This window comes from Hipposideros armiger, unplaced genomic scaffold (assembly GCF_001890085.2).
Source record: "Hipposideros armiger isolate ML-2016 unplaced genomic scaffold, ASM189008v1 scaffold_43, whole genome shotgun sequence".
Taxonomy (NCBI): Eukaryota; Metazoa; Chordata; class Mammalia; order Chiroptera; family Hipposideridae; genus Hipposideros; species Hipposideros armiger.
In genome coordinates, this window is record NW_017731393.1 from 1,876,653 (window position 1) to 1,889,758 (window position 13,106).

At 55.5% G+C, this 13,106-nt stretch overlaps 1 protein-coding gene across 5 annotated transcripts; it reads right to left on the bottom strand.

Annotated features, from left to right (window-relative positions):
• Positions 1–4,084: 4,084 nt before the first annotated feature.
• LBHD2 (LBH domain containing 2) lies at positions 4,085–13,098 on the bottom strand. Of its 5 annotated transcripts, XM_019639246.1 has the most exons (6): positions 12,981–13,098; positions 12,397–12,555; positions 9,241–9,308; positions 7,290–7,376; positions 5,586–5,742; positions 4,085–4,421 (listed from the first exon to the last, which is right to left on the bottom strand). In XM_019639246.1, exons 4-6 carry the CDS (start codon positions 7,356–7,358, stop codon positions 4,324–4,326), a joined length of 324 nt encoding a protein of 107 aa, XP_019494791.1. In that variant the 5' UTR covers positions 7,359–7,376; positions 9,241–9,308; positions 12,397–12,555; positions 12,981–13,098; the 3' UTR covers positions 4,085–4,323. The 5 variants fall into 5 exon arrangements, with proteins under 5 accessions (XP_019494791.1, XP_019494788.1, XP_019494790.1 ...); XM_019639243.1 differs by lacking the exon at positions 9,241–9,308; XM_019639245.1 differs by lacking the exons at positions 9,241–9,308; positions 12,981–13,098 and adding an exon at positions 12,754–12,841.
• Between the last annotated feature and the right edge of the window lie 8 nt (positions 13,099–13,106).

Here is a 13,106-nt window from a genome sequence, read left to right on the forward strand (position 1 = left end):
CCAAGCTCATCCTGAGAACCAGGAGAGCAGAAACGTGGGCCTTGGTTGGGTGGGAGGGGCACAGTGACAGCAGGGGGAATGCTACAGAGTGCTTCAGGGGCTGGAAGAAGGGGTGGCCTTGACCGACAGACAGGGCTACACTCGGGGCTGAGGAGGGATGGCTTTCTGGGTGGGGTCAGTGTGTGAGCACAGGTGTGGAGGTGGGGCCTGAGCTGGATGATTGGGGACACGGCACTGCTCCTCCTCCGTGGATCAGGTTACAGACATTTTGTGCAGAGGGTCACTGAGACTTCCCTGAAAAGGCAGACTCCACACTGTCGTGGGGGGATTCCGCTGCTAGCATCTAGGGAAAAAAGTTAGGGAAAATCCAGAGAGGATAGATCCAGGCCTGTCCTATCTGGACTGGAGCCACTAGGGAGGCAGGGTGGGGCGGAACAGGAGAGGTGCTCTGGACAGGGTGCTGGGAGAACAGAGACAAGCTTGTGGCTTGGTGTCCAAGGGCTGCCAAACACAGCACCACAGGCTGGGCCACTTAAACAACAGCCATTTATTTTTCACAGTTCTGGAGGCTGGAAGTCGGAGATCGAGGTGTGTGCAGGGCTGGTTTCTGCGGGCTGGTTTCTGCTGAGACCCTGTCCTTGGCTTGTAGGTGGCCATCTTCTCCCTGTGTCCTTACATGGTTGTCCTTCTGGGTGTGTCTATGTGTGTCTCCTCTTCTTATAAGGTCACCAGTCGTATTATATTAGGACCACCTTTCTAGCCTCATTTTAACTTAATCATGCTTAAAGACCCTATCTCCAAATACAGCAACATTCTGAGTTTCTCAGAGTTAGGACTTCAACATAAGATTTTTTTTTAGAACAAAATCCAGCCCATAACAGATTGGAGGGCACCTGAGATGTTGTAGTATCCCACTGCCATCTGCAGATGGGTCAAATTGGGCCCAGAGATGCCAGCCCCTCCTCCAGGAAGCCCTCTGTGTTTACCTCTTGAGTCATTAGTCCCCTGAGGCCTGGGTTCCCCTCTGTGAAGTGGGGTCAGAAGAATCCCAGCTCAAGCCCATGAGGCACCCAGCTAGCTGGGTGGGCCTTTCCTCCTAACTGATGCTGGCCTGCCCACTGGCCTCCTGTCCCTTGTGTCTCCAACAGTCAGAGAATTAGAGGTGGAAAAGGCAAGCACAATTCGAGAGACAGAGGGCCCACCCCCATGCAGCTGTTCAGTGAGGGTCCTGGGGCAACTCCACCCTGGTGGGACCCCCATGGTGTACAAGCTCTCCACCGATGTTGCACTGGGACACCGACACAGAGAAACATTGGAACCTGCTCATAGCCACACAGCGGATGAGAGAGAGGCCAGGCCTCTGACCCAGTGTTCTGCTTCTGAGGACAGAGTCTTCTTGTGGGGGCAGGCCCTGGTGGACACTGTTAGCTCACAGGGCGCATCAGGGTCCTGGGACCTCCAAATGTGGGTCACCTCCACTCAAGAGACAGGTCTCTGGAAAGCTGGTGGTGCCCAAGGCCTGGGGATTGCTCCTGGATCTCCCCCAAAGTCCCAGCTGCACCCCACACCCACCCAAGCCGGTGACCACTTTTCAGCAAGAGGCTATAAATGGTTCTTTTATTCTATTTCCATGTGCTTTCCCCCCAACTTTCTGAGTAAAATCCTATTGGAAAAGTCCCAGCCTGTCTTTGAGGAGCCTGGGCACAAGGCTGGGGGTTAGAAGGCAGAGCAGAGGGGACAGTCAAAAGGTACAGCTCCTTGAGAGAGGCTGTTCTGATTCTGAGCCTCAGTTTACTCCTCATAATTGGGGTTGCTGTTGTGATCAAATGGGGTCACCTTAGTAGAGGACCTGGATCCCGGGTCGGGAGGGCAGGAGAAGGACCCTCATCATAAGATGATGCTTGCCTGTCCTAGGGATTCTAGGAGTAAAGGCTCTCTCACCAGGAATATAAGAGGCCAAGTGGCAAATTCCACCTACACTGCTGCCACTCGGGGCAGAGATGGGTCTGAGAGCAGGAGGCCCGGGTTCCATCCTCTGCCCCTAACTGGCCGTGGGCCTGGGCAGAAGACAGTACGTCTGCCTGAGCCTCAGCCTCTCTAACGTGAATACTGCAAAGAAGAGATGGCCCATGTCAGAATCCCAACCGGCTGTGACGTCTGTTCTGTCTGCGCTGGTGACCTTAATCGACGCCAGGGGGAGCCGCAGAATGATTCCCAGGGGCGTTTCCCCAGGTTGCCCTGCACCAGTGTGCTGGGGGCGGGACCTCAGGGAGGGGAGGGGCTTAGCCACGGGCAGGGCATCTGTCTCTGGCACCGCCCCCCCCCCATCATTACCACCAGCGCAAGCCCGGGTGAGTGGCGGTGGGTGGGCTGGGTTCATGGTGGGCTTAAAGGAGCCGGATCCTGCCGGCTGCGGGCCCCTGAGCTGTGCGGGGTGAGCCGATGGCAGGATACACATGCTCTGCCCGCCTCCACTGGGCTGTCTCCCTGGGTCTGACCCCCCAACCCCCAGCTCACCAGGCACAGGTACTGGTACCATCAATTATGGGTCCCCTCCACCCAAGACCTGCTTTGTTACACGGCGAGCTCCAGAGTGTCACTGTGGGCGCCGCCACACTTTGGTCTCAGGCGCACCTGGGATTCTGTCCAAGCTCAGCTATTTGTCAGCTGTGAGACTTTGGGAAAGTCGTGTTTAAATGGGTGTAACACTGCCTGAGAAGAATGAGGATGAAATCCTCACCATTGCCCACCCGATGTTCCACACCAAGAACCAGGAAATCACCCTTGCTTGCTTAGGTCCCTGGTGCTACATTCCATGTGTCAGCAAGTCCTTCTACACTTCCTGTGAAATGTCTGCTCCCTTTCCCATCCTCTTGTGGACCAGACAGGAAGCGCTGGAGGAGGAGAAGGTCGGGAAGGGCCTTGAAGGACAGCCCAACACCTCTCCCAAGTTGTAGACCAGGGGAGGGCCCACAGAGACGTCCTGGACCTGTGTACAGGGCCCATGGGGGTCACAGGGCTAAAATTAAATCAGACTCCCAGGCTGCCAGGCAAACTTCCACACCTTTGCCTCCCGCCTCTCCTGCATTTGGGGTTGGGGGTCTATTTTTAGAAGGAAGCCGGGTTGGAGAAAGCGCCTTATTCATCCTGGAGGTTAGCTAGGCCTCCAGGAAAGAACAGAGGGGCCTGTGTCTCCCGCCTCCCTCTCCGTGCTCACTGGGCCTTGTCCCACCCTGTCTAGGGCTGTGTACTTTGTTGAGCTAACATTTATGCTGGGCGTCCCCCTGTCAGGCCCTAAGCTTCTCTAGGCCTGGGTCAGGCTAGCTGAGGGCAGGGGGCCAAGTGGGGAAGATGGGAGGGAGTGTGGCACACCTGGGGAGCACACCCAGGCAGTGATCAGGTTTCTGACCCCTAATGCCAACCCAACCAGCCAGCAGGGCTCCCCTGTTCTTGTGCAGTGGGACACAGCCAAGAGACAATGGCTGGGTCCCATGGAGGGACAGGACCCTCACGTGATGCAGGAAAGAGGTGCCACCCAATCTCCCATGTGGGCTCTCCATCTAGCTGGGTGGCTTCCCAGCCGTGGAGATCCCATCATAAATTTGGGCACCTCCCTTTACACCTCAGTTTTCTCTTGTATAAAATGGGACTTTTGTAAGCATTTCATGAGATCCAGCCTGGAATAGGGCACTCTATTTCCTGTACCATTCCTATGCCCTAAGTACCCAGGGTAGAGGGGGGTGTCAGGAAAGATTATGCACTCAGGGTCCAGCCAGGGCTGCAGGCCCCAAGGAGAGCCGCCTGCAGGGAGCTGGCCCTGCTTGGGCAGCCTCAGCTGAGGTGGAGCAGGGCAGAGGGCCCCAGGCAGGAGCACCAGAGGAGCAATCGCCACAGTCCCTGGACAGCCCCTCCAGCTGTCCTGGCCTCACCCCCATGCAGAACACCCACGTGTTCTCTCACTTAGGACCCCGTCCTGGTCAACCTGGGCTCCAAGCCCATGCCGTTGCCTCGAAGACCACTGTCAGAACCAAAATAGTTCTTAGCCCCTCGAGTCCACACCAATGTGCCCACTGACCACCAGGAAGAGCCTTTATTTCTGCTTCAAACCACAGAACAAGAGGGAGAGTGACGCAGACCCTGGGCCTTGGGTGGGAGACGGCAGGGGCTGTGGGCCTGGCCAGACCCGGTGAGGCCGGAGGTGGTGGCTGGCCTCTGTCCTCTCCAAGCATCAGCCTGCCCACCCCGGGGCTGAGGCCCTGTCAGCTGTCAGAGGGCGATGGCAGGGTGGGCAGGACAGCAGAATCTGGCCATGTCCTTGTCCTATTACTGGGCCGTGGGGGCCTGGTCCTCAGAGCAGGCACACTTGCTGCCAGCATCATCCGGAGCCTTCCCTGATGCTCCTGGCAGACTCGGTGAGGAAGCTGCAGAAACATGAAGGCCTCCATGTTGGTGGGGCTGTGTTTCCGACAGGTTTGCGAGGAAATGTGTGGACGGGGGTGCTGCAGCCGGGTGGGCAGGCAGGCAGCTGGGCTCGGGCAACCACGGGTTCCTCAGGTGAAGGGGGGAGGGGTGCTGAATGCGCAGTCCCGGGCCAGGGAGGAAGGATGAGGCCAGGCTCTGGGAGCAGGAACAACCCCTTCCCTAGCACATCCGCTAGGGTAAGGGGGTGGCAGATTGCGGGGGAGGTTCAGAGCAGATCTGGAGACTGCCCCAGAACCCAAGTTCCACCCAAGGGGTTGTACTAGTTGTCTGGGCCTGGAGTGGGACCTGACAGAGGTTGAGGGAGTTTTGGGGAGGGGGGTTATGCCACGGACAGATGCCTTTTGGCCAAGCTACAGGGGATGGCGGGCCAGCAGGTAAGGCCTGCTGGGGTCAGGGGCTGACATCTGAGGAGGGGGAAAGGGCAGGTAGGGTGCTAAGCAACCCCGAGACCAAGGGACAGACTCTCCAGGGGTTTTCAGGGGACAAACTTCCCAGGGCACAGCTCACCCCTCATGCACCCTCCACAGAGGCCCTCACCCCACTGCACAGCCTGCTGTGTCTCTCCTGTACCTCAGACCTGGCCCCTGGCTGACCGCTTTCTTACTCCCACGTCCTCCTCCCAGAAGCTTCCTTGGCTTCAGCAGCCTTTAACCGGGACAGGAGCCTGCCACGGGGCTGGCCCATCTCCACACCTTGAGGACATCTGGGCTAGGCCTGCTCGTGCACATACCCTCACCCCTTCCAGGCCCTAGTGGGCAATGCACACTTGCTCCATCATGAGGGCAGGAGAGGAGAGAGGAGGTGGGACTGGATGGGGAAGGATGAGAACGTGCCACCATTCACCCAACGAAAACTCCCTGCAACCCTCCCCTGTGCCAGGCCTGGGACCCCAACAGTGGATGACAGGACCTCGCAAGTGGGAGGGGTATGGTGACAGGAAGGGTGGCAAGACCAGGCAGTGCCTGTGGCAGGCAGAGGTCAAAGGGCGGACAGATGGGTTAGGTGTGAGGGGCTGGAGGGCCCTGCTTGCAGGAGTGGGCAGGAAGAACACCCTGCTTCTGAATCCTTTTTCTCGGCACCCCCACAGGCAGCCCCTCACTCACCAGCAGTAGCTTGGCTCTGGGGGGACGCCCTCTGGGCACCCTCCGGGGGCCAACGCAGCTCTCCACTCTCCACAGTGCCCACCTCGCTGGACTCCACCACGATCGAGGGCAGCCGCTGGGCCAGCCGAGGGCCCTTCTCCCGGGCACCCACCACAGCCTGTGGGGAGGGTGGGCAGGGGTCAGGGCAATGCTGGGTCCTGAGCTCCCCACTCCCTGCCAAGCCTGTCCTGGAGCCGCACACACACATCCCTGAGAGGTTCCCAGCTTATCCACCACTGGGGCTGGGGCACTTGCCTGGGGTCACAGCTCTACCTGGGGCACTGTCGGACCCACTGGGCTCAGCCCTTTGGCCCATTTCACAGAGGCCAGAGAGGTCAAGGTCACACAGTGAGTGAGCCCAGGGCTTCTGTGCACTCCCCAGCTGCCTCCGGGTATCCTGTACAGCCCTTTCTTGGGGTCTTCCCTGCTGGGCCCTTGGCCTCCTCCCTGCTCAGAGGAGCAGGAAACTGTTGCCGTGGCAACCTGAGCAGCTCACTCTGGGCTTATTGTTCAGTGCCCACAACAGTGTGCGGGGGCGCCTCCCCAAGCCCTCCTGGTGCCCTCAGCGTCTCCGCCTCCCATTCAAGGCCTTCCTTCCAAGGTATAGATAGGCTCCAGCCGCCAGAGCTACTGCACAGAACTCCAGCCCCAGCAGCCCAGGCTTGCCTGTGTGTCCCACCGCCATGGCTTTGCTGGGGTTCGTCCCCTTCCTGGAGCTCCCCACCCCCATCTCTTTACCTAGCAGGCTAATTGCTTGGTACAGATCTGCCTTCCCCCAATGGCGTGAGCGCCTCAAGGAAGGGCCGGCACTCAACAGGCAGGACTTGGCTCAACAGCCCTTGAACCACGGCAGAAGAACCACCTATACGTGTGTTTAAATGCACATTCCTGGGCTTCAGCCCAGGAACTAGCACTTCAGCCAAGTACCCAGTTAACCTTGAAGTGTGAGAACAGGTGTCATTGGGCTGGGACGTCTGTGGAATCAGAGGAACAGCAGAGCAGGGTTCCAGTCGTGCCTCCTGGGTCCTCTGCTGGCATTGCCAGTCCAGGGCCTCCTCCCCTTCCCGAATCCCTCCCACCTGCGGTTCTCCTTCCTGCCTCCTCTGGGAAGCCCTGCTGACCCCCACCCAGGGGTGTTGCTCTGCCCAGAGCGTGCCACCGGGGTGAGGGAGGTCCCGGCCAGCAGAGCTTGGAATTCCACGGACTGGTGTCCCTCTTGCCGTCTGCCCTGCCAGAGAGGCTTTGTCTGCAACCCCAGGCTCCAGACTGGCCCCCTGTGCCACTCTGGCCTGCTCCCCTCTCTGGCCCCATTGCCCCCAACAATGAGAACTCAGAACATTAAGACTGTACCCTTTGTTTAGAGACTTCACTTTTTAGCTGCATCAACATCCCCCCCCAAAAAAAAAGTAGAGCTGAGGGCAGGGGACCCTGTCATTTCCTCACCCATCAGAGAGAAAACTGCCCTGAGGGTCAAGCCTGGGGTCCCCAAGGTCTGGAAGGGGTGCTAAGTAAACCAGGGCAACCCGACCTTCAATTACTTTATCAGACTTCTATAGAAGAGCAACTGCTTCCCCAACCCAGACAGGTAAACTGAGGCATGCCCCAGTCATGGGCCAGGGCTTGAGGCTGGCTCCCTCCTGACACCCCAGGGCCCCAACTACATACCTTTCCTGCTAGGCCTTCGGCCTCTTCCGCTGGGCTTAGCTCTGGCATGGCGGGCTGAGGAGCGCTCATGCCGCTGCCACTGTTGGGCTGCACAAAGACAGGGAGCAGACAGACGGGGAGACAGAGGTGTCTGCTGTGGGCCGGATACTGGATCCCACCCTCCTTCCGGAAGCCTCAGACTGCTCCAGCCCACATCCACCCCACCCACCCTCGGCCCAGCGCCTGTGGCTCAGATGGACCCCTATCACTGCTAACCCCTGCCTGCGCCCACCATCAGAGGGGGCACTAGATGGGCACCACACAATGTGCCCAGGGCTGCAGAGGGGCAGGGGCAGGGGGGGCAGGCCGGCCCAGCCTTCAGACCCACGAAGGCTTCCTGGAAGAGGGTCAGCTGATCTGAGGCCTGCGGGATGAGCAGGAGGCCAATGAGGAGGAGAGAAGATGTTCTGAGTCAGGACAGAGTGCGGGGAGGGCATGGAGACTGCAGGGACCCAAACGGGCTTCTGAGACAGGAGGATGGGAGCAGCAGGGCCCGGGTTCAAGTCAGCCAGAAGCAAAGGCCGCCCCTCGGCCCCTCACAGCAGACACCCCGCACCACACACAGGGCCAGGCCCTCAACACTCGCAGCTGAAAGAAAACTGACATCCTGCCTGCACTTGGCCATGGCAACTCAGGCCAGGCACAAGGGCAAGGGAGGCCGGCCAGAGACCACACAGCAAGGGCTCTGGGAAGAGAGGCGTAGCAGCCTCAGACTCTCCACCTGCACTGGGCCAGGGGCAGAAATGGGGGTGCGGTCAGCAGGCAGACACCTCCCTTTGGCAGTGCCTGGGAGGCAGCAGGGGGCACAGGCAAGGGGCAGGAGTGCTGGGAGGGTACTGGGCAGGGAGAGAGCAGTGGCCAGAAGGTGGAGTGCCTATGATGCCCTGCTGGTTGTGGGGGAGGCATCCTGTGGGCACCCAGCAAAGGGGCAGGGCTGCTATTCTGGCAAATGAGGTTCCTTTCACAAATACCCAGCTCAGGTCAGCTCAGTTTCCACCCAGAACCAGGGAAGGTGGGAGGGGGCCACGCGCTGCACTGGGCATCATGGGGCAGTGGGCAGCCTCACCCTTGCCTCCACCCCATCCCAGACCATGTGAGAGTCACTCTCCACCCCACGTACACTGCTCCCAGGTCTGGCCTTCTAAAGGAGCCCCTCCTGGGACCTCATCCTGGGAACCCAGAACCTCGGCTAGAGCCCAGGGCAGCTGGGACGAAAGCGGGAGAATGGACTCAGAGATCCAGACAGATGTGAAAAAGAGACAGAGTGGAAGCAGGAAAAGCACTAGCCACAGACAAAGCAGAGATGATGGAGAAAGAGACACAGAAAGAAGACAGAAACAGACCCACAAAGGTGATACAGATAGAGGGGAGAGGAGTGATGACTGACACAGGTGATAGAGCTGTCACCTTGGACCCAGCCAGGGAGCAGGCAGGCAGAGAACAAGTGCCTAAGGGCTGCCTCCCCTTGGCCCCAGCACGGGCACCGGCCCATGGAGGGCTCCCACCACCCACACTTGCACAGGCTCTCAGGTGTGTAGGGTCAGGTAAGCCGTGCACAGACCCCAGGAGTACTGCTCTCGCCCAAAGCCCGGTGTCCAAAAGCCCAAAGCAGCCAAGGGCTGACCGTGGTCCCCAAGCCCTTCCCTTCCCCAGGGAGCTCCAACTCAAAGCCCCCCAAACCGCCCCCTTCCTCCTCTTTCACCGGCACACCCGGGCCGCTGGCCGGGGCAAGGGTGGGCAGGGGTCGCCCCTGTGCCTCACTTACTCACCCTCGCGGGCTAGATGCTCGGGCTGCGGCAGCCACGGTCAGCTCAGGGCTGCTAGCCCGGGTTGGCCCTCCCTTTCTCTGGGTTGGCTCCCCGCGCCCTCCGCCCACATGCGCTCATTTGCCCGGCCCCTCATCCACACTCACGCCCCTCTAGCGGTCCGCACAGCACCCCTCCGAACCTCCGCCCTCCTGGCTCCAGCTCCTAGGTAGGACTATTACAGGGAATGACGTTACATTGCACCTGGGCTCTTTGTCTTCCTGGAGCAAAGAATTCAGTCAAGAGACAGAGTTTGTGCAGCATAGGACAGCAAGAAGTTCATTAGTAAAAGCAAGTACACGCCGGGACATGGAGCCCCCTGACCCAAGAGAGGGAAGCAGCCCCTCTTCACACTGTGTGAGGATTTTTATCTCTGTTGGTAGAATGGTCTCCCCCGCTCCCTCTCAGTTACCTTTTTTTTTTTCTCTCTGCTGAGGTGTCCTGCCCTCCCCTCTGGTTCTCAAGGTTGTTTCTGAGAGCGTAAGCGTGAACCTGTTAATTTCCCACGATTTATTTGAGAAGCTCTTTAAAAGTGGTCCTGAGAAGCAGGATGTATATTCTAAGAAGCAGGATGGTTTCCCTCTCTCTCCAGCAGTTTTCCTTCTTCTAAGAATATATCTTGTTCTCAGTATCCTGAGGTGCTTGTGCCCCAAGTAAGAGCAGCTGCCAGGGGCCTCCTACCGGGGCTAGTTCCCTCCTTCTCCTGCTCACTTCTATTTGAGATCCCCAGTCTCAAGTTTAAGGTTCAGGAATTCAGGGGATAGAATTGGGTGGGGCTAGATACATAGAAAGAGGACATCATCCAAACGGAGGGACTGAAGAGGGCAAGCAAAAGCGGACAAGGACGTGGAAGGGCTAAGGTGTGTGTTGTGGGCTGGGGGAGGTCATCCAACCACTCCCCTCTCATCTTCATCCCTAATCCCATTCCCAAAAAGGAGCAAAACAGCCCTGGGACAATCATTCTCATTCAGCCAGATGCACAGACCTGACACCTGAAGCCAAGGCGCATAATTCTGATCCACATAATTCCCTACCCATTCACCATCCAGCATCTACCACCATCTAACACCCACCATCCAGCATCTACCACCATCTAACATCCACCACACAGTGTCTAAACATCCAGCTTCCATCCAACAGCCACAATCCATCATTCAGCATCCATTTACCCAGCCACTATTATCTATAAACTATCCAACATCCATCCACTATCCACCAGCCACCAGCCGTCATCCATCATCGAACATCCACTAACCATTCAATTCCAACCACCATCCACTATCCAACTGTCATCCATTCATCATGCAACCATCCATTCACCACCCACCTGCACCATTTACCAAGCAGCACTATGAAAACACCCAACATTCATTTACCATCCATCCATCCACCACCTATCCATCCATCATTCACAATCTAACAGCTTTCCATCAGTATTTATCAACTATCTATCCACCTGCCATTCATTTATCCAGCCACCATATATCTGGTTGTCAATCATCAATCTACCGTCTATCTACTGTTCATTTATCCAGATTTATCCATCAGCCTCCATCCATCCGATCAGCCACGATTCATTCATCTACATTCAATCACCACCAGTCATTTACTACCCCTCATACATTTATATTTCTATGAACTACTCACCAACCACCTACCCTTCCTATTCACTACATATATAGCCATTTGTTGTCAATCTCACAATAGCCTCTATCCATCCATCCAGCCAGCCTGCCAGCCAGCCAGCCAGCCATAATTCACTGTTCATCCAAAACCCCTTCAAATATCATCTATCATCCATCCATGTTTGCCCATTCTAGAAAGATTTATTGAGTGCCCTCTATGTGCCAAACATTATTCTAGGTGTTGGGGATAGAGTAGAGAGACAGCAGTGAGCATTCATCCACCATAATCTATCCATCATTATAATCTACCTGCCATCCATCTCTTCATTATTTGTACATCATCCCCCATCCATTATTCACTATTCATTCAGTATCCATCTTCATTCATCATCCATTCACCATCCACTTGTCATCTGTGCATCTTCCTCCATCTATACATTAAACCATCCATTTACCATATACCACTCACCACCTATCATCTATCCGCCATCTATACATCCACCATTCACCTTTCATTCATCCATTTTCCAAGATATAGCCATGTGTCATTTAACCATCATCCATTAATCACCTAATCATCATCTATCCATCCAGGACTCATCCATTAGTTATCTATTCACCACTCACTTCCATCTACACTTCCACAGCACACAATCCATTATCCATCCACCCAGCAACCACCCACTTATTTGCCATCCAGCCCCCCATTCATGAACCATCCAGCCACCATTTATTTGTCCAACATTCATGATCCATCCATCAATTGTGTATACATTCACATTTATCCATCCATTCTCTATGGAGAGATCTATCACAATCATATGCTTACTATTTATCCACCATCCGGCCATACTTCTATGATTCAGCTACCCACTAAGCAGTCACCAAGCACACCTATTACCTGCAATAAATCCAGTATCTATAGATTCTTTCAGTATCCATCAATCCATCAATTTAGTGTCCATATCTATCTATCTATCTATCTATCTATCTATCTATCTATCTATCTACCTACCTACAATCTATTTATCTGTTCATCATCACTTAACCAACTACCATTTCATAGATGCACCCACCATCCACCAGCTTCCATCCACCCACAACCTAGCACACCATATATTATTCTTCCAGTACCTATCTAACCATTGTCTATACATCTATCCACCCCCCCACGCACATTCTACAATTTCATCATTCATCCATTAATTCATTTCCCCATCCAGTCATTCAGTCCCACCAACCACCCATCCACCTAGTAATTCACCCATCCATCATCCTGCCCTGCATTCATCTATTGTCATTATATTTTATTCTTATGTTATCCATACACATAAACATCAGTTAACCATTGTCACTTCCATCTCTCCACAACCCATCTCCATCACTCATCCATTCATCCATCTATCCATCCATCCATCTTCTCACCATTCTTTTGCCCATTAATTCATAAACTAAACATTTATTAATAAATAGTAATATTAAACACAATATTAAACATTTATTACTAGTTTTAGTGTTGGATTCTGGGGACATCAAGATGAATAGGATCCCATCCAAATTCATGGCCTGATGAATTTATGATGTGACAGTCCACAAAGGGGAAACAGACCAGACAGAGAAGTGTCAGTGTAAAAATACCTATTGTGTCAAAATCTCAGTGGCTCCATCTTCTGGTGATGGGATGGCTGGAGCTCTTTGCACAGGTTCCTCCTGTGGATGACTGGGGTGGGGCATCACAGCAGGATCAGCAGACACCTGATCTGGCCACAGTGGCTGCAGTGTGGGAAACCTGAAGACCTGGGTGTGAAAAGAGTGAGTGAGACTTGAAAAAGAGGTTGGCATAGATCATGTATGGCTGGGACCACCTGGCTGAGGGATGGGTCCCTGATCATGGGGGCCTGATGACAACAGGGAGCTCTGGGAGGGTTTTAGGCAGACAAGTACCCCAGTCAGCTAAGACCTGAGAAGCCCCCACCCCCATATATTAATACATACACTTCTGCACCCGAAAGCACCTGAGCCAGAAGGACAGGGTCTTGCCTTATGGTCACACAGCAATGCCAGAGTGGCCACTGCGGCTGCACCTGCACCATCTGAACACCCAGACACCCTCATGTCAGGAAAGCCTGTGCCGCGCCCCCCCTTCCACCGCCAACCCCCACTCCTTTCCACTTGGGCAGGAATTGCTCTCCCTACTTGTTAATGAGGGTGCTAGTTGTCACCTAAGGTGTTGGTTGTCATCCAAGGTGTTAGCTGCTAAGGGCCTCACACTCCTGGGCTCTCAGGAAGTACTCAAGGCCCCCGTGGCAGAACGCTCTGATGGCGGAGCAGGAAGCTGAGGACTGGGA

Coding starts and splice junctions, on each gene's coding strand:
- LBHD2 (XM_019639243.1), bottom strand. CDS start 7,358: ATGAGCGCTCCTCAGCCCGCCATGCCAGAGCTAAGCCCAGCGGAAGAG. Junction 5,743..7,289: donor CCGAAGGCCTAGCAGGAAAG/GTATGTAGTTGG, acceptor CCCTCCCCACAG/GCTGTGGTGGGTGCCCGGGA. Junction 4,422..5,585: donor CCAGAGCCAAGCTACTGCTG/GTGAGTGAGGGG, acceptor ATGTTTCTGCAG/CTTCCTCACCGAGTCTGCCA.